The sequence below is a fragment of the Corylus avellana genome, chromosome 1 (assembly GCF_965113065.1).
Source record: "Corylus avellana chromosome 1, dhCorAvel1.hap1.2, whole genome shotgun sequence".
Classification (NCBI taxonomy): domain Eukaryota; kingdom Viridiplantae; phylum Streptophyta; class Magnoliopsida; order Fagales; family Betulaceae; genus Corylus; species Corylus avellana.
This window is the reverse complement of record NC_142490.1, coordinates 40,534,923-40,559,616: the sequence shown is the minus strand read 5'-3', so window position 1 is coordinate 40,559,616 and position 24,694 is coordinate 40,534,923. Positions and strand designations below refer to the sequence as shown.

At 34.4% G+C, this 24,694-nt stretch overlaps 2 protein-coding genes and 1 pseudogene across 2 annotated transcripts; all 3 read right to left on the bottom strand.

Annotated features, from left to right (window-relative positions):
• Positions 1-1,822: 1,822 nt before the first annotated feature.
• On the bottom strand, positions 1,823-4,056 carry LOC132172204 (trans-resveratrol di-O-methyltransferase-like). Its single transcript, XM_059583663.2, has 2 exons — positions 3,168-4,056; positions 1,823-2,158 (listed from the first exon to the last, which is right to left on the bottom strand). Exons 1-2 carry the CDS (start codon positions 4,023-4,025, stop codon positions 1,856-1,858), a joined length of 1,161 nt encoding a protein of 386 aa, XP_059439646.2. The 5' UTR covers positions 4,026-4,056; the 3' UTR covers positions 1,823-1,855.
• Positions 4,057-13,765: 9,709 nt separating this feature from the next.
• LOC148589841 (uncharacterized) lies at positions 13,766-15,999 on the bottom strand (annotated as a pseudogene).
• Positions 16,000-23,348: 7,349 nt separating this feature from the next.
• LOC132172749 (uncharacterized) lies at positions 23,349-24,325 on the bottom strand. The gene has a single exon (XM_059584310.2). The coding sequence runs from the start codon at positions 24,148-24,150 to the stop codon at positions 23,455-23,457; it is 696 nt and encodes a 231-aa protein (XP_059440293.1). The 5' UTR covers positions 24,151-24,325; the 3' UTR covers positions 23,349-23,454.
• Positions 24,326-24,694: the final 369 nt, after the last annotated feature.

Below are 24,694 nucleotides of genomic sequence, written 5' to 3'. Positions count from 1 at the left end.
TTTCCCGACCATCAAGTCCATTACAACTATTATGATTATATTGAAGCATGGTCAAAAGTACTTCTTTATCAAAACAATAATACCAGTCAGTCCTGGTATCTTTGTTTTGATAACAAATTCAGCAGTTAGCTCCCTTTATGGTTCAACAAATGGTAGCAACATCATGGGATAATCACTGAGATTTTACCTCCAGAACTTGCAGATGCATGAAAACAGTTTTCAACAGCATACAGAGTTAATGAAGCAGAAAGCCAATTTCCTTGCTTGCTCCATTTGGCAAAAAAATATAAAATCTCTTGGCTTTTCAAATGGGATTATGCCATTGATCAAGGAATTCGTAAAAGATACAGATATGTCCGTTGGTGGGACAAATTCAACATTCAAAAGATCCTTTCCTCAATACAGACAGAATTTCCATCCTTCACACTTCAAAGCCAATTCCTGGCAAATAAATCACATTTACAGATAGAAATTGCTGCAGCCATGGTTCAAGTCCAATATAAAAAACACCTCAAAGATCTTTGCAGAAGCCTTCTCCTTAAAGCTGAAGGGATTGAAGACCAAGGAGAACAAAGCCCAACTTCGTCATCCTCTTCTACAAACCAAATACAGCCTTTTTAACAAGAAGCCCAAGACCCTTATGACCTTAGTGAAGATTGAAAAAATTAAAAGTCCAAAGCTCAAATACAGCAAGCACTGTTCATCACTGTTTTGGCAGTCATCAACACTGTTCATATCCGCCAGTATTGTTCATCACTGCTCATGACGACAAGTCACTGTTCATCTACAGTGTTCAACTTTTTATCTTTCTATTTATAGCATCTTCCTGATTGTAATAGGTATTCGGTTCTTTCGGATTTCAGAATACTCTCTCTTTCTCTTCTCCCTCTCTGAACATCAGTGATATCTCACAAATATGTATGTCAGAATTTTATCCATGTATTACAAAATGTTTCATTCAATGAAAGCTTCTTCAAGCTAATTTGACATCATATTTTCGTAAGTACTTATTTTCACATACCCTATTTTCATTATGTTGATTTATGAATTTGTAATACCAATTGAAGTATCTTCAACATTTCATATTCATTTTTATGTTTATATCTTTGTGTATCCATTTAGATATTCTGTTCATATTCAACCTAGATTATTTCAAGCAGTTTATTTAAATTCAGCACTATATGTCTTTAATTCTTCCGCTTATGTTAACTTACTCGTTGAGTCCCCTTTTAGTATATATATATATACATACACACATGCGCGGTTAGCGATTTTTTCTAACCGCTTTCAAAAGTGGTTAAATAGTTAGGTGGTTAACAGGCCGCTATTAACCGTTCACTATTTTTAGCCCTAATCTGAGCTGAGTTCAAACCAAAGTTGTGAAAAAATTCTTTGACTAATAGTCAGCTTGAGCTGACAAGAGCAACACGTCAAATTTTGTGATAATAATTTCACTCAATTTTCTTTTTAACTAAAACCACCAATATTAAATAGCATTTCTCAACATGAAAAATTTAAAACCATAGAATTTGGGCCATGTCTTTATCAGCGGCACCACCAATCGTGTCTCATTATTAGGGTTGCACATCTACAGCACACTCAAGACAAGGTACGAGGAAAATTATTCAGAAGAGAACCCGACCCCACTTTCAGCCACCTGTGCATTTAAATACACTGAAACAACCTTAAAAAACAACTTTAATTAAGAAGCAAGATACATTAAGCTTAATTATAATTAATCTTAAAATTCATGTATATATATATATATATATATATATATATATACATGAATTTTAAGATTAATTATATATATATATATATATATATATATATATAGTAGTTAATTATTTTAATCTTAAGGATGAAGCTCAATAACGGATTTCATCCCATAGGAGGCAACTATATTGTAGCGGGTGAAGCCAGCATCGAAGAAGAGTTTCTCCCATTCATTCTTGTCCCTCTCTTTTCCAGTGTTGACAACCATCATGAGTGTGTCAAAGAAGAGCTTTGTTTTAGTAATATCATCTTCATCCTTATCCTCATTTATCACCACGTCTATGATTATTACCTTTCCTCCCTTACCTTTGCTTGTAATCGCCTCTTTGCATCTCTTCAGAATGTTCACACATTCCTCATCGCTCCAATCATGCAAAATCCACTGCCAAATATTACATATATATATATATATATATATATATATATATATATATATATATATATATACATATATCATGTTACTATGGAAGTTTGCAAAATTCTTACGACAGATAGACACATAACTGTGGTTAAAGACATAAATACCAAAATCCAGCGGACAAGGTAGAAAGATTCATGTTTTGACCAATATTAATGGCCAAAATGAACACTAGTACTCTTTCCAAATAAAATTAGGAGGAAATTTGACTTACCCCATGATCTTTCGGTACTTCTGTAATCATACTCTTATAAAGTTTAAAAAGTTGCAATGTCAAGTTGACATGTTTTAAAACTTTGCAATGTCACATCTACCATTAGAGTTTAGGGTTAAATCTTAACGGAAGATGCCAAATTGCTCAAAATAATGATCGGTTGACTCACAGCTAGTTGTGAGTCAAGCTGTTATATATATATATATATATATATTATTTAATTAGAACAACTTTATATTTTTATTAAGGTATAAAAGACATTTTGCCTATTAACAGTTTTATTTAACTATATAGTTTTATAAAGGTTGTCAATATTGACCCCTCATCAACGGCAACTTTGAGAGCTGCCGCTGTTGTCCACTCAATAGCGGCGACTTAAAGTTGCTGCTAATTGAATCTTATTAGAGGCGACCCGCAGGTCGCCGCTATTTGGGTCACTACTAAATACCTTTTTTTTTTCTTTTTTTTTTTTTGGGTATTTAGCGTCTACTATTAGCGGCGACTTGGAAGTTTCCGCTAATGACCCCTTATTAATGGCGACTTTGGAGTCGCCACTAAAAGTTTGGTCGCTAAAGACCATTTTTCTTGTAGTGTATAAATTTTAACGACAAGAGTGACATATATTGCATACTAATAAAACATCGAAATCCGATTTTGAAACCTTTTAAACCTTAAAAATACAATTACAAAAGTGCTGAAACATGATGATTAGGGTAAACGAAACGAAGCATTTCGAGATGCGGAAATATATTTGCAAACCTTAAAGAGAAGGGCATCTGCATAAGGAATAGACTGAAACATATCACCACCAACATATTTCAAGTTGGTAGTCTCCGGCAGGTTGGCAACGACGTGTGGAAGGTCAAACACCGTGCATTTGATGTGAGGGAACGCCTGAGAAATGATCCTCGCCACTGTCCCGGTACCCCCTCCAACGTCAACCAACGAGCCCAAGCCTTCAAAGATGGGCTTGTAGTCGTCAACGAGGAAGCTCATAAGCTGGGAATCACTGGCCATGGCTTCATTGAAAACGCAACCGTACTCTGTGTTTTGGTTTAAGTAATTCGATATGCTCATCCCATGCGTTTTCTCAAAGGGCGTCAGCTCCTGAGTACTCCCCCCCCGAAGCCAATCTCCCAAGACATGCCAGGGGCTCACCAGGACAGGATCCAGCATTGCTTTAACAAATGGTGACAGGCTGGTGACATTATCTTTGACGACGAGCCTAGAGGAAGGTGTGAGAGCATAGCCTTCTTCTTCTTCTTCTTTTTCTTCATCATCTTCTGGATGATTTTGATGATGATGATGAAGTTTTGTCTTAGTGAAGAAGCCGGAGTGCACCAACAAGCGCATGAGCCGGTGGAGGCAGCTGGTTTTTTTGGGGTGAATGTGAAGCTTGGAGGCCAACTGTGGAAGAGTGATGGGTCGGGCATGGGTGTGGATTATGTCGGGTATGGCTAGCTGAATGGCGCAATTGAGTGACATGGAATCTATGAAGCTGAATATGTGTTTGTACAAGTGAGACTGAACTTCAAACAGCTCAGTTGCTCCCTGGCAATGAACGATATCCATTAATTGATGATGATATCTTTGTTGCAGAGCTTCTTGCACGTACATCTCGCTCCAGCACCATCTTCTTATATAGACGGGTTTGAAGCTGCATTTTCATTTCCGGAAATTCAACACACACGTATACGTACGGAATATATATATATATATATTGCAAAACTCTGTAAAACTCTGTTAAATTCAGAGAAATGATTGAATCCTTGCAATTTAAAAAAAAAAAAAACAAATAGGAGGGTATTTTAGTAATTTTGGTATTTATCTGTTAAGATTTCGATACACTAAATTGAGGGTTTTTGAATTTCTGACAAAATAATAAAAATTCAAGAGAATTAAGTATAACACTAAATTGAAGATTTTTGAATTTCTGACAAAATAATAAAAATTCAAGAGAATTAAGTATAATTTTTTCTACAAAAATATTACCAAAAATTTTGAAATGGATGTTATAACTTCAATTATATATGCACCACCTAAAGTATGAAAGTGAGAGTACATAGCATTTGTGTTTCTTACAAGATATTTTGACAGACCAATAATTTAGTCACCCGGGGCCATGTGTGACTTAAAAATGTTTGTACTTATGTTGGTGTAGACCAATCAGCACATGACTTCTTGGAGAGTTTAATTGACTGAAACTCTGCTCAACTCTAACTTAACCATCGCTTGAGAGAGATAGGTGTAGAATTATTGCTCGCACTTTGTCCAATAGTTTCTCAAGCGATAGTGGCTCGTGCGAACGTGATTGTTTTATATACATATATATATTCTCAATTTTGAAAATACATTCAGATGAGTCATGAAATCAATTATGAATTTTTTTTTTTTTTTTTTTTTTAAATGTAATGAATGAGTAAGACATATCTCAACAAGATTTTTTAATGAGTAATGTTAGAAATTACATTTTTATTATACAACTATCTCACAATGTTAAATAAGGCTGACAATTTAACCTGTAACCTTGACACGTAGTTTTATGTTTAAGGTTTAGGTTAAACAAGTTTGGGTCATAAGCGTTTATGACCCGTTTAATAAACGTGTTGGGTTTGGGTTGACATAAACGTGTTGACAGGTTAACTGGGTTAATACGAACCCGACACTTGAACCCGCCAGCCCTAAATAGTTAAGGGCCTGTTTGAAATTGCGTTTAAAGGACCTAAAAGTATTTTTAACACTCAAAATGTTCGTTTGAAGAAAAAAAAAAATACTCGTTTGGTAAAAAAATTAAAAGCGCTTTTAAGGATCCAATAAGCCTAAAAATGGCCAAAAAATACTTTTGAAAAAAAACTTAAAAATGAAGCTTTTACCCAAAAGCTCTTTTTGACTTAAAAGTTATATTTCGCAAATGCAATCCCAAACAGGCTCCAAGTGTTAGTCCCAACCAACCATTAAATTAGTCATTGTTAAAAAAAAATTACCCAAGTCCAAAAATACAAAAATGCATTTTGAGTCTTTGTTGTCCTCTTTTTTTTTTTTTTTTTTTTTTTTTCTTTTCTTTTCTTTCTTTTTTCTTGGGCAAAAATTTGTTACAAACTGGTTTGTCGCAAATTCATATAAACTTATTTAATAAAGTGACATTCATTTTATTAGATGAGTTTGTGGCAAATTTTTATCCCTTTTCGATTAGCAAAAAAAAAGGGAGCCCAATTAGTGAATTTTTGAAATATGTCACTAAAATGCGGCATTTATGGAAGGCGATGTTTGAATAGTGTTACTATTCACGCATCAATATTCATGCTTTGAAATGTGATGTTTCAATAGTGTTGCTAATTCATGCGCTAAATGCGATGTTTGAATAGTTTACTATTCACGAGTGAAATGCGGCATTTGAATAGTATTAGTATTCACACGTCACTACTTACGTTTGAAAGGTCGTGCCATTTGAACAGTGTGTTATTGTTCAAACGACACTAATTAATAACTTGTAAAAAATTTGGCACTCAAAATTTGCGTTTATAACAACCACACACCCAAGAATTTCAAAATTTCTCCCTAAGGTGGGGGTGGCGTTTCGGCCCAACCCTAGGGCAGGGCCACCCTCCACCTCACGAGGGGTGGCTCGCAGGCCACCCCTAAGGTGGGGGTGGCCTTTCAAGCAGCCACCCCTCTAATTTATTATTATTTTTTTAAAAAATAAAATTCTTTTGAATGTTTTTTTTTAGATTAATTTGAATTTTTTTTTTTATAATTTTTTTAGTATTATAAATTGTTTTTGATATATACATATTTTTTTAATAAAAGAGTAGTGATGCTTGAATAGTGCAAGTGTCACATTCCAAAAATGGTGATGCTTGCTTGAACAAATGTCACATTGTAATGGCGTTTTCACTGTACAAACGTCACTACTATTGTATCCAGTCACTATGTTTAGAGTCTTTTGCCAAATGTCACTATGCAAACGTTACTACATCAATAGTGACATTTTTTGGACTTAAAATGTCATCTTCCAAAAGTCACTATTTGATAGTTTTTTTTTTTTTTTTTTTTTTTTTTTTTCAGTGAATTCCCTTTATTGCTTAGGAAAAAAAAAAAAAAAAAAAAAAAAAAGAGATTACCGTTTTAGAAAGATCTCATGAGAAGATTTTTCTCTGAAATTAAGACTATAAATTACCTGCCATGTTTGCAATTACATACATTTAGTCTTCGAATAATTCATTAAATGAAAAGAGGGAAAACAGGAATTGTATAAAACCATAGCACTTGATTTCAATGGGCCAAACATCCCAAGTCCTGAGGGGTGGAATACGATGCATTAGTTTAATTCCGATCATTGCTAGAAAATCAAAATCTTTTTGTATCAACCAAGCAATGAAAAAGATTTTCACTACAATGTCAAAGGTCCCAAACAAACAATAGAAAATTAGTGATTTTCCCCTTTTTCCTCGGAAACCATTTTAAATCAAAAGAAATGAATTTTAAGTGCTACCTAGCTAGTGATACCTTAAGCTTCTTAGATAACCCTAACCCATCCCCACCCCAAAATAAACTGGTACACTCAAATGATATATATGCCTACAATAACAATCTAGCAATGCCTCTTTAGTTATATACATGAATTTGAGTTGATTATAATACAATAGAATAATGATACACTTACTCATACTTGCTTAATTACACCAATTTTTTCACACCTATATGTTTCTTTTAAAACTACCATTGAATATGAGATGACTTTTTATTAGATTTTAGGGTTAAATACCTTATTCACCCATGGGGTTTCACAACTTTATTTTTTGACCCCTAATTTACTTTTGATCACAGGAGGTACATGCGGTTTGCCTAAAGACCGAGATGGTCCTTCCATCCATTTGCCGTTAGTAGACTTAACGGAAATCCACGTCATTTACTTGGAGACCAATTACATTTCAATACGTGTCCTAATTGCCAAATCATCAAATATGACTGGATTCACACCCTTGCAACGTAATAATTTTTTTTTATAAGTAATAAATTAAAAGTGAATCGTAGGAATCAAAAAATAAAGTTGTAAAACCCCAGGGAGTAAATAAGTATTTAACTCTAGATTTTATTTTAATAGTGGTTTTAAAAACCATCTATAGGTGTGAGGAAATAGGTGCAACGAAGTGAGTAAGTGCAACCACTCCTCTCGAAACAATAATTGGATGACTAAAATTGACATGCATATCAACCACATCCACACACAAACCAAAAGATTGATACCTACATAAGGAACTCGAGTCTCGAAATACTAAGAGTTGGAAGGTGTTTTGAAAGATAAGTGGTAAGCAGACACGGAGGGAGGGGGGGACCGGCTGGCGGCTGGGGGCAATGGTACCCCCCCACTTCCACAAAAAAGATATTACCGATTATTCAAATTGCTATAGTTAGCTTCCAAAAAGTCTCTATAATTAATACATGTTTGCAATGACGTTACTTACACAGAGACGGAGGGAGGGGGGACCGGTTGGGTCCATGGTCCCCCCCCCCCCCCTCACTTCCTCAAAAAAGATATTTTAAGGAGTAAAAAAAAAAAAAAAAAAAAAATTATACAGGTCCCCCCCCCAAAATAAATTGATAGGTCCCAGTCCCCCCAACTCTCCTCCACCGGTTGGTTCTTACTTCTTAATTTAATCCTGGGGTTTTCTTTTGGTTAATTTTTCTATTGTTTGGTTTGGAAATTTGGTTAAGAATCTGAAAAGTTGATTTTTTTTTTTTTTTTTTTTTTTCCCCTTCATAGATTGGTTGTCGGCTTGGAAACTTGGAAATTCCTGTTGCTACTTGGAAATTTATGTGTTTTTTGATGTTATTATTTTCTTTATGTATGTATGTAAATCTTGGATCTTTTCTCTATGAGGATTTCTGGTTCTTGATTTGGTATGGCCGTATGAGAATTTTTGATAAGTTTTATTTTGATGGGTTTTTATAACTAATGCCATTGAGAAATCTCTAGTTTCTTTTTGAGTTTTTGTTCTACCCATTGAATTTCAGGTTTGAAATCATAATAATTTAAGGAATTTTTGATTAAGTCCGAATTTGGGGGAATTTTAGTAAGAAGCTAAATTCCTAAAATTAACTAGGGGCTTTTGTGTGTAGTGGATTTCTATGCATGATTTAAGATCCGGGTTGTTAGATTAATGGGTATAAAGCTTTAATTTCACTACTGTTTATAGTATGGACATAAACCTTAATTTGTATAGTATGAATTAAATTTGAGCTTTTAGTATGTGAATACTAAGATTGCTAATTGGATGTGTTAATTACATTTAAAGCATTAATTAACCCTAGACTTTTATGAGTTCAATGGAAATTGATGCCCATGGGGTTTAGGTTCTAATATGTCATATTATAATCATATTGATTATTGTATGAGTATTATAAATTTGGGGTAAGTTGCTAGATCAATGGAATAGGAAGAGAATAATAATTATAGGGTTAAAGTGTAAAGTTTAACTTAGAGTCTATGTGATGATTATGTTATTCATGTGAGTTTGTTCATTGTTAACCTACACACATTTTTTCTTTATTTTCTAAAGACTCAAAATGATCATGTAAATTTATTTATAGATGATGAGAAAGTCAAATACAATACTTGACTATTTCAAAAGAAAAAATGCACAAAATTTATTGGAGTTTAATCCTAGATTGTGTGTCACTTATGATAATATCATGTTAATCAACGAAGTGCAAAATAACTCAACGCAGGTCGCACTTTTTTAGGTTAGTACTCTAAGTTCAATTCCTAATCTAAGTGGTCTTGTAATTTGGATATTATGGTTATTAAATATTGAGAATATTGTTTGTTAGAATTTAAACATTTAATTGGAGAGTATGGCACAATTATAAACTCAATTCCTCATTGTATTTATGTACCAGTGATTAGAAAAAGAAAAAAAAAAATAGAAAAAAAGTATTAGTTCATTACACACTGCAAAAAAAAAAAAAAAAAAAAAAAAAAAATTCCTGATAACCAGAAAAAAAAAAAAAAAAAAATTTGCTTTGGTTCCCTCCCATAAAACTTCCTGGCTCCATCCCTGCTCTTTATCCACGTGTTCTGACTTCAGATATCAAAAAATTGAGTGGACACCGGCGTACATGAACAGTGTGCACGCCGGTGTTATAATAATATAAAATATTATTAAAATAATATTTAAACAGTAAAAAATAAAAAATAAAATAATATTATAGCACTGGCATGCACACTGTTCATGCACGCTACTGTCCACTAAATCACTACTCCAAAAAATCAGATATCTCAATCAAATGCATATAGGGGCGAATCTAATTTTGGATTTTTTATTTTATTTTATATATTTTTATTAATGTTAGCAAAATGCTCAAAATAAATATCGGCTGACTCACCTGCGGCCGCTAGTCGTAGGTCAGGCTGTTCTATATATATATAATTAATTATTTAACTAGAACAACTTTATATTTAGGGTTTAGGAAGTAATTAATTATTCAAATGGTTCAGATTTAATTTTAAATTTTTTATAACTAAAGAAAATTAAATTAAATATAAATTATTGTGCTGTAGTTTTTTTAAGCTACTCACTCTATTAACCATTATTGTCCATGCTATCAATGTTCGTACTGCCACAAATATCATCCATCTTTGTTCCACCATCGTCATCACTCTGGTCACCACCACTAACACTACCGCGCGCAAAAACCATTCATTTTTATTCCACTTTTGTTTGTCATTATTATGTATGTAAATTATATATATAGATGGAGGGAGGGAGACCCGGTGGGGCCATGATCCCCAACTTCCTAAAAATAATATATATATATATATATAAAAGGGAGGGGGACTGGCTATAGTATTATCTTTTTTAAGAAGAGGGGGACCCCTCCCTCTTTTTATATATACATCCTCCACACACACACACACACACACAGGGGTGTAAACGAGCCGAGCTTGGGCGAGCTTTGGCTGTCTAGGCTCGGCTCGTTTATTTTTGGGCCAGGCTCGAGCTCGAGTCGAGCCTGACTTTGCTGCTCGAGCTCGGCTCGACATGGTTGGAACCCTGTTCGAGCTCGAGCTCGAGCTCGTCTACTTGCTCTTGCTCGAGCCAGCTCGAGCTCGACTTTTATTATTATTATTTTTTTTGTAATTTAAGCGTAACTTGAAGAAATCCGCCCAATATTTTCTGGGCAACCAAACAAAATTCGTTCCAACCATAAAATTAGCCTAACTTTAAGAAATTCGCCCAATATTTTCTGGGCAACCAAACAAACACATCCAACAGCAAGGAATCTCACATTTACAAGGAATCTCGACCCACCCAAAATTGGTCCCAACCATAAAATTAGCCTAACTTTAAGAAATCCGCCCAATATTTTCTGGGCAACCAAACAAACACATCAAACGGCAAAACCCCAAACCACCCACCACCCAAGAAGAAACGGAGAAAAAATAACCCAAAAAGAAAAGAAAAACCCACAAATCTTATCACCTCCTCCGCCTCCGATCCGCAGCGTACTGCGAGAGTGAAACGACCTCCGAGAGCGGCGTGGACAGCGAGGTTGGCAGCTGCAAGTTCCTGGAAACCGGCCACGAGCCGTTCAACTTCAGCCAGGCGTCGAGGTGTGTGGTTGCTGTTGGGGGCATTGGTAGGAGCGGCAACAGAGAAAGGAGGCGAGGAGGATAATGGAGAGTTTGTGAGAGATCTGTCGAGAGAATGGAGAGATCTGATAGAGATTTAGGTTAAATTTGGGTTCTCTAATTTGCAACCGTTGGATTTGGAAAAATAATTAAATTTTAAATATTAACGGTTTGATTTGTTTTACCAAAAAGGTATCCCATGTGGCTGTCTCTACTTAGATCTGGTGTGCTTGTTTAATATGATCCATTGATCATATAAACGTTTTCAACATTTAATATTACTCGTCAGATTAGATCAAACAAGGCAAGCTTACGGTGTCTCTGTTACACCATATACATTCTTCTTAGTAAATGCTTGATAGTTGTCATCTATTAATATCATCCAACGGCTATTAGATCATCAAAACATTTTGGACGGCTACGATTACACTTATATTCCATATATCAAATTCAAATTCAATTAAATTATTAAATTCAATAAAAAATTCAAAATTCAAAATTTAGGAATTATGAATAAAAATTGTGTTATGTAGTATTATTTAGGGAAGTTTGTTATTTTAATTTCAATAATTACAATTTTAAAAATTGTGTTTTTTTAATCGCGTATTTTTTTTCTTATTATTTTAGATTAAGTATTTTTTAAATCACAACGTAAAACGCTTTATGTCACACACTTACACACACTAATCACTATTATCATATTACATATAGTATTATTTAGTTAATATGTTAAAATGTTAATGCTTAACACGGGTCAATTATATAATGTCAATATTAATATATATTGTATCTTATATGTAAACATTTATATACTTTTATGGTTATATGGTTATATGGTTGTATCATTATCTAATTTATATGGGTAATGGTTATGGGTCAATGTTAATTGTTATAACTTATATATTTATATTCTATGTTCTTAACTTCTTATTATCACGATTTATGATATATGATTTAAATTCAAATTGTTAAGTTTTTACTTACCGTAAATTGTTATTATAATGTATAAATTATAAGAAACATATTAGTTACTTAATTATTAATCATTTAATCTAATAGTAATACGCAAACTCTAAGTAATAAATTCATATGATCTAATGGTCGTACACTCATACTTAAATTTTATGATCATATTATCTCACAATTAATATTAATATTATCTTAGATCTAAGATCATGTAATACATCATATATGTTTTATAAGAATAAAATATATAATTATAATGTATTGATTAAATAACACAATAACTTATGCAGATATACCATATGATTATATAATGATTAATGATTATGTGATATATACGATTCCAATTTTCAAAGTATAAACTATCTAATTATAATATTTGTATTAAATGATACAATAACTTGTACGGTTGTACTATATGATTATATCATATGATAAAATGATTAATGATAATATCATATATTTCTTTTATATATATATTTCTTATATGTTTTTAAATTAATATATACATATATTATATATATAATATATATACACACATATACATAAATAACAAAAAAAAAAAACAAAAGTATATAATATATTTGTTATTATTGAGTAAATGAGTAATGTTGATTATATATTATTATTTGTTACTTAATACAAAATATACGAGCCGAGCTCACGAGCTGCTCACGAGTTAGCCGAGTCGAGCCGAGCTTGCTTCGTTTAATATTCGAGTTAGGATTTGTGTTCACGAAGCGCTTCATTTAATATTCGAGTCGAGCACGAGCCGAGCTTATGCGAGCCGAGCTCGAGCTTGCTCGCGAGACGCTTCGCTCACTTAACAGCCCTATGACACACACACACACATATATATATATAGATGGAGGGAGGGGGGACCGGCTGGGCCATGGTCCCCCACTTCCTAAAATAGATATTACCGATATATAAGAGGAGGGTGGGGGGACTAGTTGGGGCCATGGTCCCCACTTCCTAAAAAATATATTACTACACACACACACAAAAAAATATATTACTATACACACACACAGGGAGGGGGGACCAGTTGGGGCCATGGTTCTCCCACTTCCTAAAAAAGATATTACCGATATAGAGGGAGGGGAGGGGGGGATCGGCTAGGGCCATGGTCCCCACATATCCTCAAAAAAGATATTTTAAGGAGTAAAAAAAAAAAAAAAATTATATTAGTCGCCCCCAAAATAAATTGATAGATCCCGGTCCCCCAACTCTCCTCCACCGGTTGGTTCTTACTTCTTAGGTTAATCTTTGAGTTTTCTTTTGGTTAATTTTTCTATTGTTTGGCTTGAAAATTTGGTTAAGAATATGAAAAGTTGATTTTTTTTTTTCTTCATAGATTGGCTGTCGACTTGGAAACTTGAAAATTCCTATTGCTACTTGGAAATTTATGTGTTTTTTGTTGTTGTTATTTTCTTTATGTATGTATGTAAATCTTGGATCTTTTCTCTGTGAAGATTTTTGGTTCTTGATTTAGTATGGCCGTATGAGAATTTTTGATGGGTTTTCATAACTAATACCATTGAGAAATCTCTAGTTTCTCTTTGAGTTTTTGTTCCACCCATTGAATTTCAAGTTTAAAATCATAATGATTTAGGGAATTTTTTATTAGGTCCGAATTTGGGAGAATTTTAGTAAGAAGCTAAATTCCTAAAATTAACTAGGGGCTTTTGTGTGTAGTGGATTTCTATGCATGATTTAAGATCTGGGTTGTTAGATTAATGGGTTTAAAGCTTTAATTTCACTATTGTTTATAGTATAGACATAAAACCTAATTTGTATAGTATGAATTAAATTAGGACTTTTAGTATGTGAACACTAGGATTGCTAATTGGATGTGTTAATTACATTTAAAGCATTAATTAACCCTAGACTTTTATGAGTTCAATGAAAATTGATGCCTATGAGGTTTAGGTCCTAATATGTCATATTATAATCATATTGATTATTGTATGTGAATATGAGTATTATAAATTTGGGGTAAGTTGCTAGATCAATGAAATAGGAAGAGAATAATAATTATAGGGTTAAAGTGTAATGTTTAACTTAGAGTCTATGTGATGATTATGTTATTCATGTGAGTTTGTTCTTAGTTAGCCTACACATATTTTTTCTTTATTTTCTAAAGACTCAAAATGATCGTGTAAATTTATTTGTACATGATGAGAAAGGTAAATACAATGCTTCACAAAAATGCAGAGTTTATTGGAGTTTGATCCTGGATTGTATGTCACTTATGAGAATATTGGAGAGTATGATACAATTCTAAGTTCAATTCCTCATTGTATTTAAGTATCGGTGATTAGAAAAGGAAGGAAAAAAATAGAAAAAAGTACTAGTTCATTACACACTGCAATAATAATAATAATAATAATAAATCCTGATAACGCAAAAAAAAAAAAAAAAAAAAAAAAAAAATGCTTTGGTCCCCTCCCATACAACTTTCTGGCTTCGACCCTGCTCTTTATCCACGTGTTCTGACTTCAGATATCAAAAAATTGAGTGGACACCGGCGTGCATGAATAGTGTGCACGCTAGTGTTATAATATTATAAAATATTATTAAAATAATATTTAAATAGTAAAAAATAATAAAAAATAATAATAATATTATAACACTGGCATGTACATTATTCATGCACGCCGCTGTCCACTAAATCACTACTCCAAAAAATTATAGCCCAATAAAGAAAAGCAACCCCTCTTTTTTTCTTTGTCAGATTTGGACTTTGGTGTAAAAAAAATAATAATATATTTGATTAATTTTTTCAAAGGTTCAAATTTAATTTTAATATTTTATAATTAAAAAAATTAAATTAAATATAAACTATTGTGCTGTATTTTTTTACGCCACTTAAGCTACTCGCTCACAATGTTAGGCTCTGTTTGGTAAACATTTTTGTTTCAATGCTATTCATCTTACTTTTTCATTTTTATAACATTTTTTTACTTTTTACATCTCACATGATATTAAAAAAATAGACACATATTATTTATATAGACAGGATTGAAGGAAGTTCCACCAACTTAGTTTGAGAGAAAACCCTGTACTGATAATATATAGTCACAATCTATTTTTTACTCCGCCCCCCTCCCCCCTTCCATATCTAAAATCTTAGTCTAACCCTTACCACCACTATTAATACCGTAACCCTATTGGCCAATGCGATCAAATATATATATATATATATATATATCGATCACATACTTTATATATCGATCCCCCCCCCTCCATATCTAAAATCTTAGTCTTACCCTTACCACCACTATTAATACCATAACCCTATTGGCCAATGCGATCAAATATAAATGTTATCATCTGGCAGCAATTTGAAATTAAAAATAACTCCACCTACCTGGATTGTTTGTCTATAACCAAAACAATGGAGGAAACAAACATGGGTATCGGCCCAAAAAACCATAGCAGCAAATCCAGAGCAAAATAAAGTGCTCTAAGCCCGAGTGACCAAAAATCACCACCCCTTATAACTGCCACTTCCACATTCTGCGCAGGTATGTTGCTATCTGGGGTGCTTATCAGATAGTTTGCATGGACGAAGCTCCTTGCTGACTGAACAAAGCATGAAAAAGCGAGGAGGAAGCAGGTTAGGAGGCTTATGTACTTGATAGACATGGTGGATGGCCTTGTGTCTCCGTAGATTAATTCACTCTGCAGGAATTCTTTGGAGGAGTTTGCAATCCAAGCACCAATGAGAGAGCAGAGCGTTAAAGAGAGTGATGCCAAGAAAGTTGAGGCTGATGTGTTTGATCATATGACAGATAGAGCTACTCCAACGTCCCGTTTATCAATTTGCATAATTCTTTCCACCCAAGCTATTTTGTCATTGTTCTCAAAACCCATCACCGTGGTGTGCGGACAATTAAGGTATCTGTAGAGGAGGAAGAGATGATAAGCAAACATTATGAGCAGTCCACAAGGGACCAACACCAAATCAAGGTACTCCTTTTGGAAAGCCATAATTTTCTTTCCTTCATGCAGATTCATAGAAATATTGGAGTCTTTAAACTATATTTTTTGTTACCATATAACTTTGACTAGTCTAGTAGTCATATTGGAGTAGCTAATGGCAGCTACCACATAACTCTGACTTGGCAATTTGTCATATAAAACTTAATATGCATCCGAAATGTTGTAGTTGAGGCTCTCATTTTTTGCCTTTGCGTTAAGTTTTAGACATGAAATTATTAACAAAGTTGAATTATTAATGTGAACTAAAGAAAATTTTATGTGTTCGTTTTCTAACGCCGCCCTCTAGAATGTAGATACCTAATGTGTATGAACATAAGCTGTGAACATGACCAACTGTGACCGAACGACTTGAATTACTGATTATAAATGTTATCATCTGGCAGCAATTTGAAATTAAAAATAACTCCACCTACCTCGTCGTTCTACTCGGGTCACATCTCTTCCTTCCGATCTTCATGATTATCACTGTTATTCTGCTCTTGCTACTCTCCATGAACCTCACTCCTTCCGTGAGGCTCATCCTAACCCTCTTTGGCAGAATGCTATGTCTGAAAAACTTAATGCCCTTTCTAAAACCCATACTTGGGACTTAGTTGATTTACCTCCAGGCAAAACTGCGGTAGGGTGCAAGTGGGTATACAAGATTAAAACAAAATCTGATGGGTCTATTGAGCGATACAAGGCACGTCTTGTGGCAAAAGGGTTCAATCAGGAGTATGGTATTGATTATGAGGAGACTTTTGCACCAGTGGCTCGCCTTACTTCTGTTCGATCACTCCTTGCTGTGGCTTCTGTGCGTCGTTGGGATCTTTTTCAAATGGATGTGAAAAACGCATTTCTCAATGGTGATCTTAGTGAAGAAGTTTATATGCAGCCTCCTCCTGGGTACGATCATCTGCCACACAAGGTTTGCCGACTTCGTCGGGCAGTATACGGTCTGAAACAGGCTCCCCGGGCTTGGTTTGCCAAATTCAGTTCCACTATTGCGCAGATTGGGTTTGTTTCTAGCCCATATGACTCTGCTCTTTTTATCCGGCGATCTGATGCTGGTCTCATTCTCCTCTTACTATATGTTGATGATATGATTATTACTGGAGATGATACTGTTGGTATTCGTAACCTTCAACAGTTTTTGAGCCAACAATTTGAGATGAAGGATTTGGGTTTTCTCAGTTACTTTCTTGGATTGGAAGTGTCTTCTGATCCAAATGGTTACTATCTCTCTCAAGCCAAGTATGCTTCAGATCTTCTCTCACGAGCTGGCCTTATTGATTGCAAAATTGTTGATAGCCCTCTAGAGACAAATGTAAAACTTCGTGCCACTGATGGTGAGCTACTTTCTGATGCCACTCTCTATCGACAGTTAGTTGGTAGTCTCATCTATCTTACTGTGACATGACCGGATCTTGCCTATGCAGTCCACCTTGTTAGTCAGTTTATGACAGCGCCACACTCAGCTCATTATGCGGCTGTTCTTCGCATCCTTCGCTACGTGAAGGGCACCTTGTTTCATGGTTTGCATTTCTCTTCTCACTCATCATTAGACTTACATGTCTATTCAAATGCTGATTGGGCAGGTGATTCCACTGATCGTCGTTCCATCACGGGTTATTGTTTCTTACTTGGTGATTATCTCATCTCTTGGCGTAGCAAGAAACAATCTGTTGTTGCTCGCTCTAGCACCGAAGCTGAGTATCGTGCTCTTGCTGACACCACTTCTGAGCTCCTCTGGCTTCGTTGGCTCCTATATGATATGGGTGTTTCTTAGACCTCCAGTTCTCCTATCTTTTGTGACAATCGAAGTGCGATTCAAATTGCGCATAATGATGTCTTTCATGAACGTACTAAACACATTGAGATCGACTGTCATTTTGTGCACCATCATCTTTTGCAGGGAACTCTCCGTCTTTGTCCCATTGCTTCCGCTGATCAGTTGGCTGATGTATTCACCAAAGTACATCCACCTGGACGGTTCCGTGATCTTGTTTCCAAACTCAAGTTGGCATCTACATTACCACCTTGAGTTTAAGGGGGGATGTTAGAATATAATCAGAATATATTCTGATTATATTCTGATAATCACCATAATTGCTGATTTGATATATTTTCCCTGTATATACATTAATATTATTCTGTAATATTGTACATTAATTCCGTGATTGTATTTCCTATTCTGTCTGGCTTTATTCAACTATAAGTAGGCCTCATTGTATACAGTTCTAAATACACAGAAATACAATATTTAGTTTATCCCTATATTCTCTAGTATTCTATAGTTTATTTTAACATAAATAATTTTCTTTGTGGGGATGTATGCTCACACCACAAAAACCATTTTCTTTATATTATTTCTAAATATGCAGGAGGCCAAGAAGAGGATTAAAGAAAGAAACCCATGTCATTTCTGATTCATATTCACTTCATTACTAACAACGACACCGTTTTTGTTACCAATGGCCATGGCCATTGGGGTGCTCTGCAATGAAACATCACAAAACAGAGCATTGAGCAAGTGGAAAAACCATACATGGAGAATTTAGGAGGTGTGACCTGTTTGAGACAAAAGGAAAGCCAGAAAACAAAAAGAATCCCAAAACAGGAAAAAGAAAAAGGAGGAACAGAGAAAGAAAGAAAGAAAGAAAGCGAAATGTGAGAAAAAAGAGAGAGAAAACAGAGAGCAATCCCCTCTCTCCCCAACCCCCATAGAGAAAACAGAGAGCAATCTCCTCACGACAACCTACAATTTTTTAGGGGGCAATGAGAAGGTTTTATGCTTTCGCATGGTGGTTGAGTAGTTTGAGTTTAATGGGTTGAGTAAGAGAACCTTAAAAAAATTGCAGGTTGTCGTGGGGGAGAAGAGTTGCTGAACGGTTTTGTTTTAATTCCTACGACTAACCAAAACGGTGCCATTTTGGTAAGGATAAGGAAACCTAATTTAAAGCAAAACCGCACTGTTTTGCTTGCTTGTTTAAATTTTTTTTTTTTTTTCCTCAAAATGGCATTTTAGTAACTTAACCTTACTAAAATGACGTAGTTTTGAATTTTCCATCCTATTTGACGGTAATGACTAACGGAGTGGCTAAATTACAATTGTTTGGTAGTTTGAGGGGCTATTTTATCACTTTTAGAATATTATAGGGCTAAATCGAAAACGGTTGGTAGTTTGCGCCGTTTTGGTAAGGATAAGGAAACCTAATTTAAAGCAAAACGGCGCCATTTTGCTTGCTTATTTTAATTTTTTTTTTTTCAAAATGGCATTTTAGTAACTTAACCTTACCAAAACGACATAGTTTTGAATTTTCCATCCTATTTGACGGTAATGACTAATAGAGTGGCCAAATTGCAACTGTTTGATAGTTTGTGGGGCTATTTTATCACTTTGAAAACATTAGGGGGCTAAATCGAAAACGGCTCGTAGTTTGTGCCGTTTTGGTAAGGATAAGGAAACCTAATTTAAAGCAAAACAATGCCGTTTTGCTTGCTTGTTTAATTTTTTTTTTTTTTTTTTTTTTTTCAAAATGGCATTTTAATTAGTAACTTAATCTTACCAAAACGACGTAGTTTTGAATTTTTCATCCTATTTGACGGTAATGACTAACAGAATGACCAAATTGCAACTATTTGGTAGTTTGGGGGGGCTATTTTATCACTTTTGGAACATTAGGGAGCTAAATAAAAAACGGTTGGTAGTTTGGGGGACTTTTTTATATTTTTTCCAAGTTTAAGCTAATAAAAATAGAAAATCACTATTGTAATATTAAATGCAGAACCATGGTTAATGTAATGAAGCAGAAGAAGTTTTAGAATTTTAAACTGTAATTATTATGAGAATACACTTTGTATTTATAAGATTGATCAAATAAATCCAGAGGAACAACATTAACTGAGACAGCCTAAAGAAGTATTGCTTCTGCAGCTAATCTTCCCTCAGAAGGCGGCCCCCCCTCCCCCCCCCCCCCCCCCCCCCCCCCCCCCCCAACACCAAAAAAAAGTTGACTTCCATGGATTGGTAGGAAATATAGTACCATGTAACTTAAATATTGTGGCGTGCAAGGCCCACAATTGAGGCTTCACAAGATTAGGCATATGCCTATGACCATGAATATATAAATTAATGGGGACCTCACCTACCCTTGATGAGTTTTTTATTTTGTGGGTCAACATCATTTTTTCCCCAAAAGCAAGGTTTTACACACTTAAGAAATGGGTCCTAGTAAAGGATTTCAGAGTGTTCATTTTGGGTTAGGAAATATATGATAAGGATGATAACAATGATCTTCATCTTAAAGATTTCATTACTTCTGGCCCAATTTTGCATTGCATATTTGTATTTTATTATTATTATTATTTCTAGTTTTTCCCTTCCTTTTTGTGGCTTGAGCTGAAAAAAGAAAAGAAAGTTTTAGCTAGTGGTAAGAAAATTCCTATAAGGTTGGGAATGTATTAGGGCGTGAGTTCGAATCTCTGTAATGGAGAATTACTCATACAAACCTGATTAGTATTAGCCGACTTAGGAACTATTAATGTCCTAGTGGAGTTGTGTCAAGCTATGGCTTAATTGGTCTTGAGGGAGCGCATGCGATTCTTGTCGTCTAAGCCTTTCTTGAGTAGTTTCCAATGGACGTGTGCTACCATGGTCACACCCATGTAGAATTGTCACATCATTTATTTCTCTAAATGTAAGAAAAACTCTTAAAAAAATCACTTGAAACAAACTTCCTTGTTGTTTCCCAAACCAAAGGAATACCAAACGAAGCAAAAGTGCTACCCTTGATTTCCTTAACATTATTTTAATATATATAAAAAAAAACTTTATCTTTCCTATAGTATTTATTTGAAACAATATTTAAATGTTCCTCTTCTTTTTCTCTTTTCCCTATCATTTAATTAAAAGAATATTTAAATGATATATAAAAAATATAAAGAAAGTTATTGTGTTGTTTATTTAAATATGAAAGCAAAAAGTAGTTTCATTCCTTATATTTTTTAAAAAATAAATAAATAAAAATGGCTACTGGTAGTACTCTCATCCATGTAGACCTTCAATTGCAATTGGCCTCTTGCTTAAGGATAAGGCCCAACTTGAATTGAACTCTATCTATGCATGGTTGACACAAAAATTCAAGCTGGTCCCTTTTTTTCCCCACTTTTCTGAGCAAAATTGAAGCTGGAGCTGTACTTGCATGGAGCCTCATCTTTCACAAGTGGTGGAGCTGTTGTCAAATTTAATATGCAGTTGAAAATTGAAATAATGGGTGTGGGTGAGCTCATGGGTGGCATATAAAATTAAGCTTCTTTTTGTATAACATTGTGATAAATACAATATGGTATACATTTTTGTTGAAATGCTGGCTTCATAGGATAACTTAACGTACCATTTGGCATTTATTAGTAGGGCATGTGCTTGGGGACCTATCCTTAGAATTGGGTGGTCATTGGCAACTCTAAAGATTCTTAAATTTTTTATAAAAGTTATATATATATTTTATTAATGCCTTGGCAATTTTCGAATAGTTACTTTGATGGTTCGATTTTTTTTTTGGCTAAGTTGATATGTTTGATTTGGTTCCACCCCTGCATGTGATAACCTGTCACTGCTTAGTGTGGGTGTTTTAGTTCACTAGCGAACATTGAGGCCCCGTTTGCTAAACGATTTTGGTTAAATACTATTCATCTCACCTTTTCGTTTTTTCAACATTCTCTTACTTTTTATATCACATAAATTACTTTTTATTATTATTCAAATAAAAAAAAATCACTACAAAACAAAATATTTTCATTTTTCCAAATCAAACATTTTTACTTTTTCACTTTTTCAAAAAATAAAAATAAAAATAAAAATTATATCCTTATTTTTTTATTTTTTTTACATCAATCAATTTTTGCTACAGTATCAAACCAAAACCCTTTAACAAACACACCCTGATGGCTGGGCTTAAGACTTAGGGTTTAGGGCCGTAAATAAATAAGTCAGATTGACAAACCGTTCATTAAACTTGATTCATGACTGTAGAAACCCGTTTAATTATTAAGTGATACATGCTTGACTCGCTTCAATTACAACCCCAATATTTTGTTTTTGGAACTGAAAATTTATATCAGGTTGATCAGGACATAAATCAATCGCATTATTCGGATTAGATTGGCTTATCGACCTCCTTAGTCGTTTAATATCTCATTTAATATCAAGTGCAGGATCAAACACAAAATTAGGAAGAAAGATTGTAGATAATATGATTCACAATAGGGGCAATGGGCCAATCAGCACAATGGTTGGCATTGTTGATAGCCGTGATAACTTGAGAAGCATCACCTTCCACAAAATATTGGGAGATGAAAAGGAATATTTAAGAAGCAACATCAACATAGGGGGGCAATGGGCCAAAATGGGGCCTTTAATTATGAGTTACATGTTTCCAAATACTAGCTGTGTTGCGTGTACATATTAATAAAAAGCTGCCGATGGCTTCAAAATTCTTCCCCAGTAACCCAATTTCCTTGGCAACTCAAATGCTTGTGGGGTCAAATTGATATTGATCCATAAACATGACTTATCCACGTCTTTGGTGCATCATAGTCGTAAGGAGTGGTTTCATCAGAAGGTTCATGTCATTTTCCAATGTTACCTTCATCTCATTTTATACAGAAGTTTCATCCCACCTAAACCTCATTTACCAAAAGCCTTGTAAAAGTATCCATCAAACGTGATGTTGACACAATCTTCACATCCTGATTTGCATGGAATTAGGAATTGAAGATCATGATGCTGCGTTCCCTCGGATAAACTTCTCTTAATAAAATGTAAATTGCAGAAGAAAAACGAAAATAACACGAAGAGATTTACGGGTGGTTCGGTATTAGACACTTACGTCCATTATTAGGGAAGGGCTCGAAATGACTATATCTCTTGCTTTTATTCTTTATTGAAATTTATTCCTATTTGTAACACAATTAGGGTAGGTAAAACTAAAGATAAGTATGGTGATCATCAAATAATTCTTTTAGGAAAAAAAAATCATATTTAGCCCCTGATTTGGATTTAGTCATTAGGTTTTCAATTCAAGAACAAGGTTTTCAAGTTTTGTACACGTTAGGTTTCTTTGTCATTTTATCGTCAAAGTTAACGATTTGTCATCTACTACATGTGACTTGTTTAACACATCAAATTTGATTATAATCAATAAATTATCCTATAAGAAATATATACTCATTATGGAACCATATCTCATATTCTATAAATCCTGATGCAAATCCAGATTTTGGAGCAGAGATGTTAAATAACTACCGTCAAATCAAAACCATGACAACAACAGAGGGTGAGACATAGTATTGTTCATATATAGCAATTTGCATTTACCAATCAAGAATTTGGTTCGTTTTATGCACAAGCATAATTTGGCATTGCAGACCATGATGGTAAAGGGCCACGAATGCCATGGATATTCAGTCAGCCACGCTTTTGACCATCTTGTTCCCTGGGGACCTATGCTGATGCAACAGAGTTGTGTTTGTGTCAAGATAATGGAGGACTATAACCATAACAATGGAGGAAACAAACATGGGTATCGGCCCAAAAAACCATAGCAGCAAATCCAGAGCAAAATAAAGTGCTCTAAGCCCGAGTGACCAAAAATCACCACCCCTTATAACTGCCACTTCCACATTCTGCGCAGGTATGTTGCTATCTGGGGTGCTTATCAGATAGTTTGCATGGACAAAGCTCCTTGCTGACTGAACGAAGCAGGAAAAAGCGAGCAGGAAGCAGGTTAGGAGGCTTATGTACTTGATAGACATGGTGGATGGCCTTGTGTCTCCGTAGATTAATTCACTCTGCAGGAATTCTTTGGAGGAGTTTGCAATCCAAGCACCAATGAGAGAGCAGAGCGTTAAAGAGACTGATGCCAAGAAAGTTGCAGCTGATGTGTTTGATGATATGACAGATAGAGCTACTCCAACGTCCCGTTTATCAATCTGCATAATTCTTTCCACCCAAGCTATTTTGTCATTGTTCTCAAAACCCATCACCGTGGTGTGCGGACAATTAAGGTATCTGTAGAGGAGGAAGAGATGATAAGCAAACATTATGAGCAGTCCACAAGGGACCAACACCAAATCAAGGTACTCCTTTTGGAAAGCCATAATTTTTTTTCCTTCATGCAGATTCACAGAAATATTGGAGTCTTTTAACTATATTTTTTGCTACCATATAGCTTTGACTAGGCTAGTAGTCATATTGGAGTAGCTAATGGCAGCTACCACATAACTCTAACTTGGCAATTAGTCATATAAAAGTTAATATGCATCCGAAACTTTGTAGTTGAGGCTCTCATTTTTTGCCTTTGCGTAAAGTCTTAGACGTGTAATTATTAACAAAGTTGAATTATTAATGTGAACTAAAGAAAATTTATGTGTTTCTAGAATGTAGATACCTAATGTGTATGAACATAAGCTGTGAGCATGGCCAACTGTGACCGAACGACTTTTCAATTACTGATTATAAATGTTATCATCTGGCAGCAATTTGAAATTAAAAATAACTCCACCTACCTGGATTTTTTGTCTATTCTGTTTTATTATCTAATTGATGAGAATGTTGTGATGGGTTTCCATTAGAGTTATCTACTTCAATTCCCTGGCTGACCCATCATTATGTTGGTGCATAAATCTAAAACAAAAAATTAAA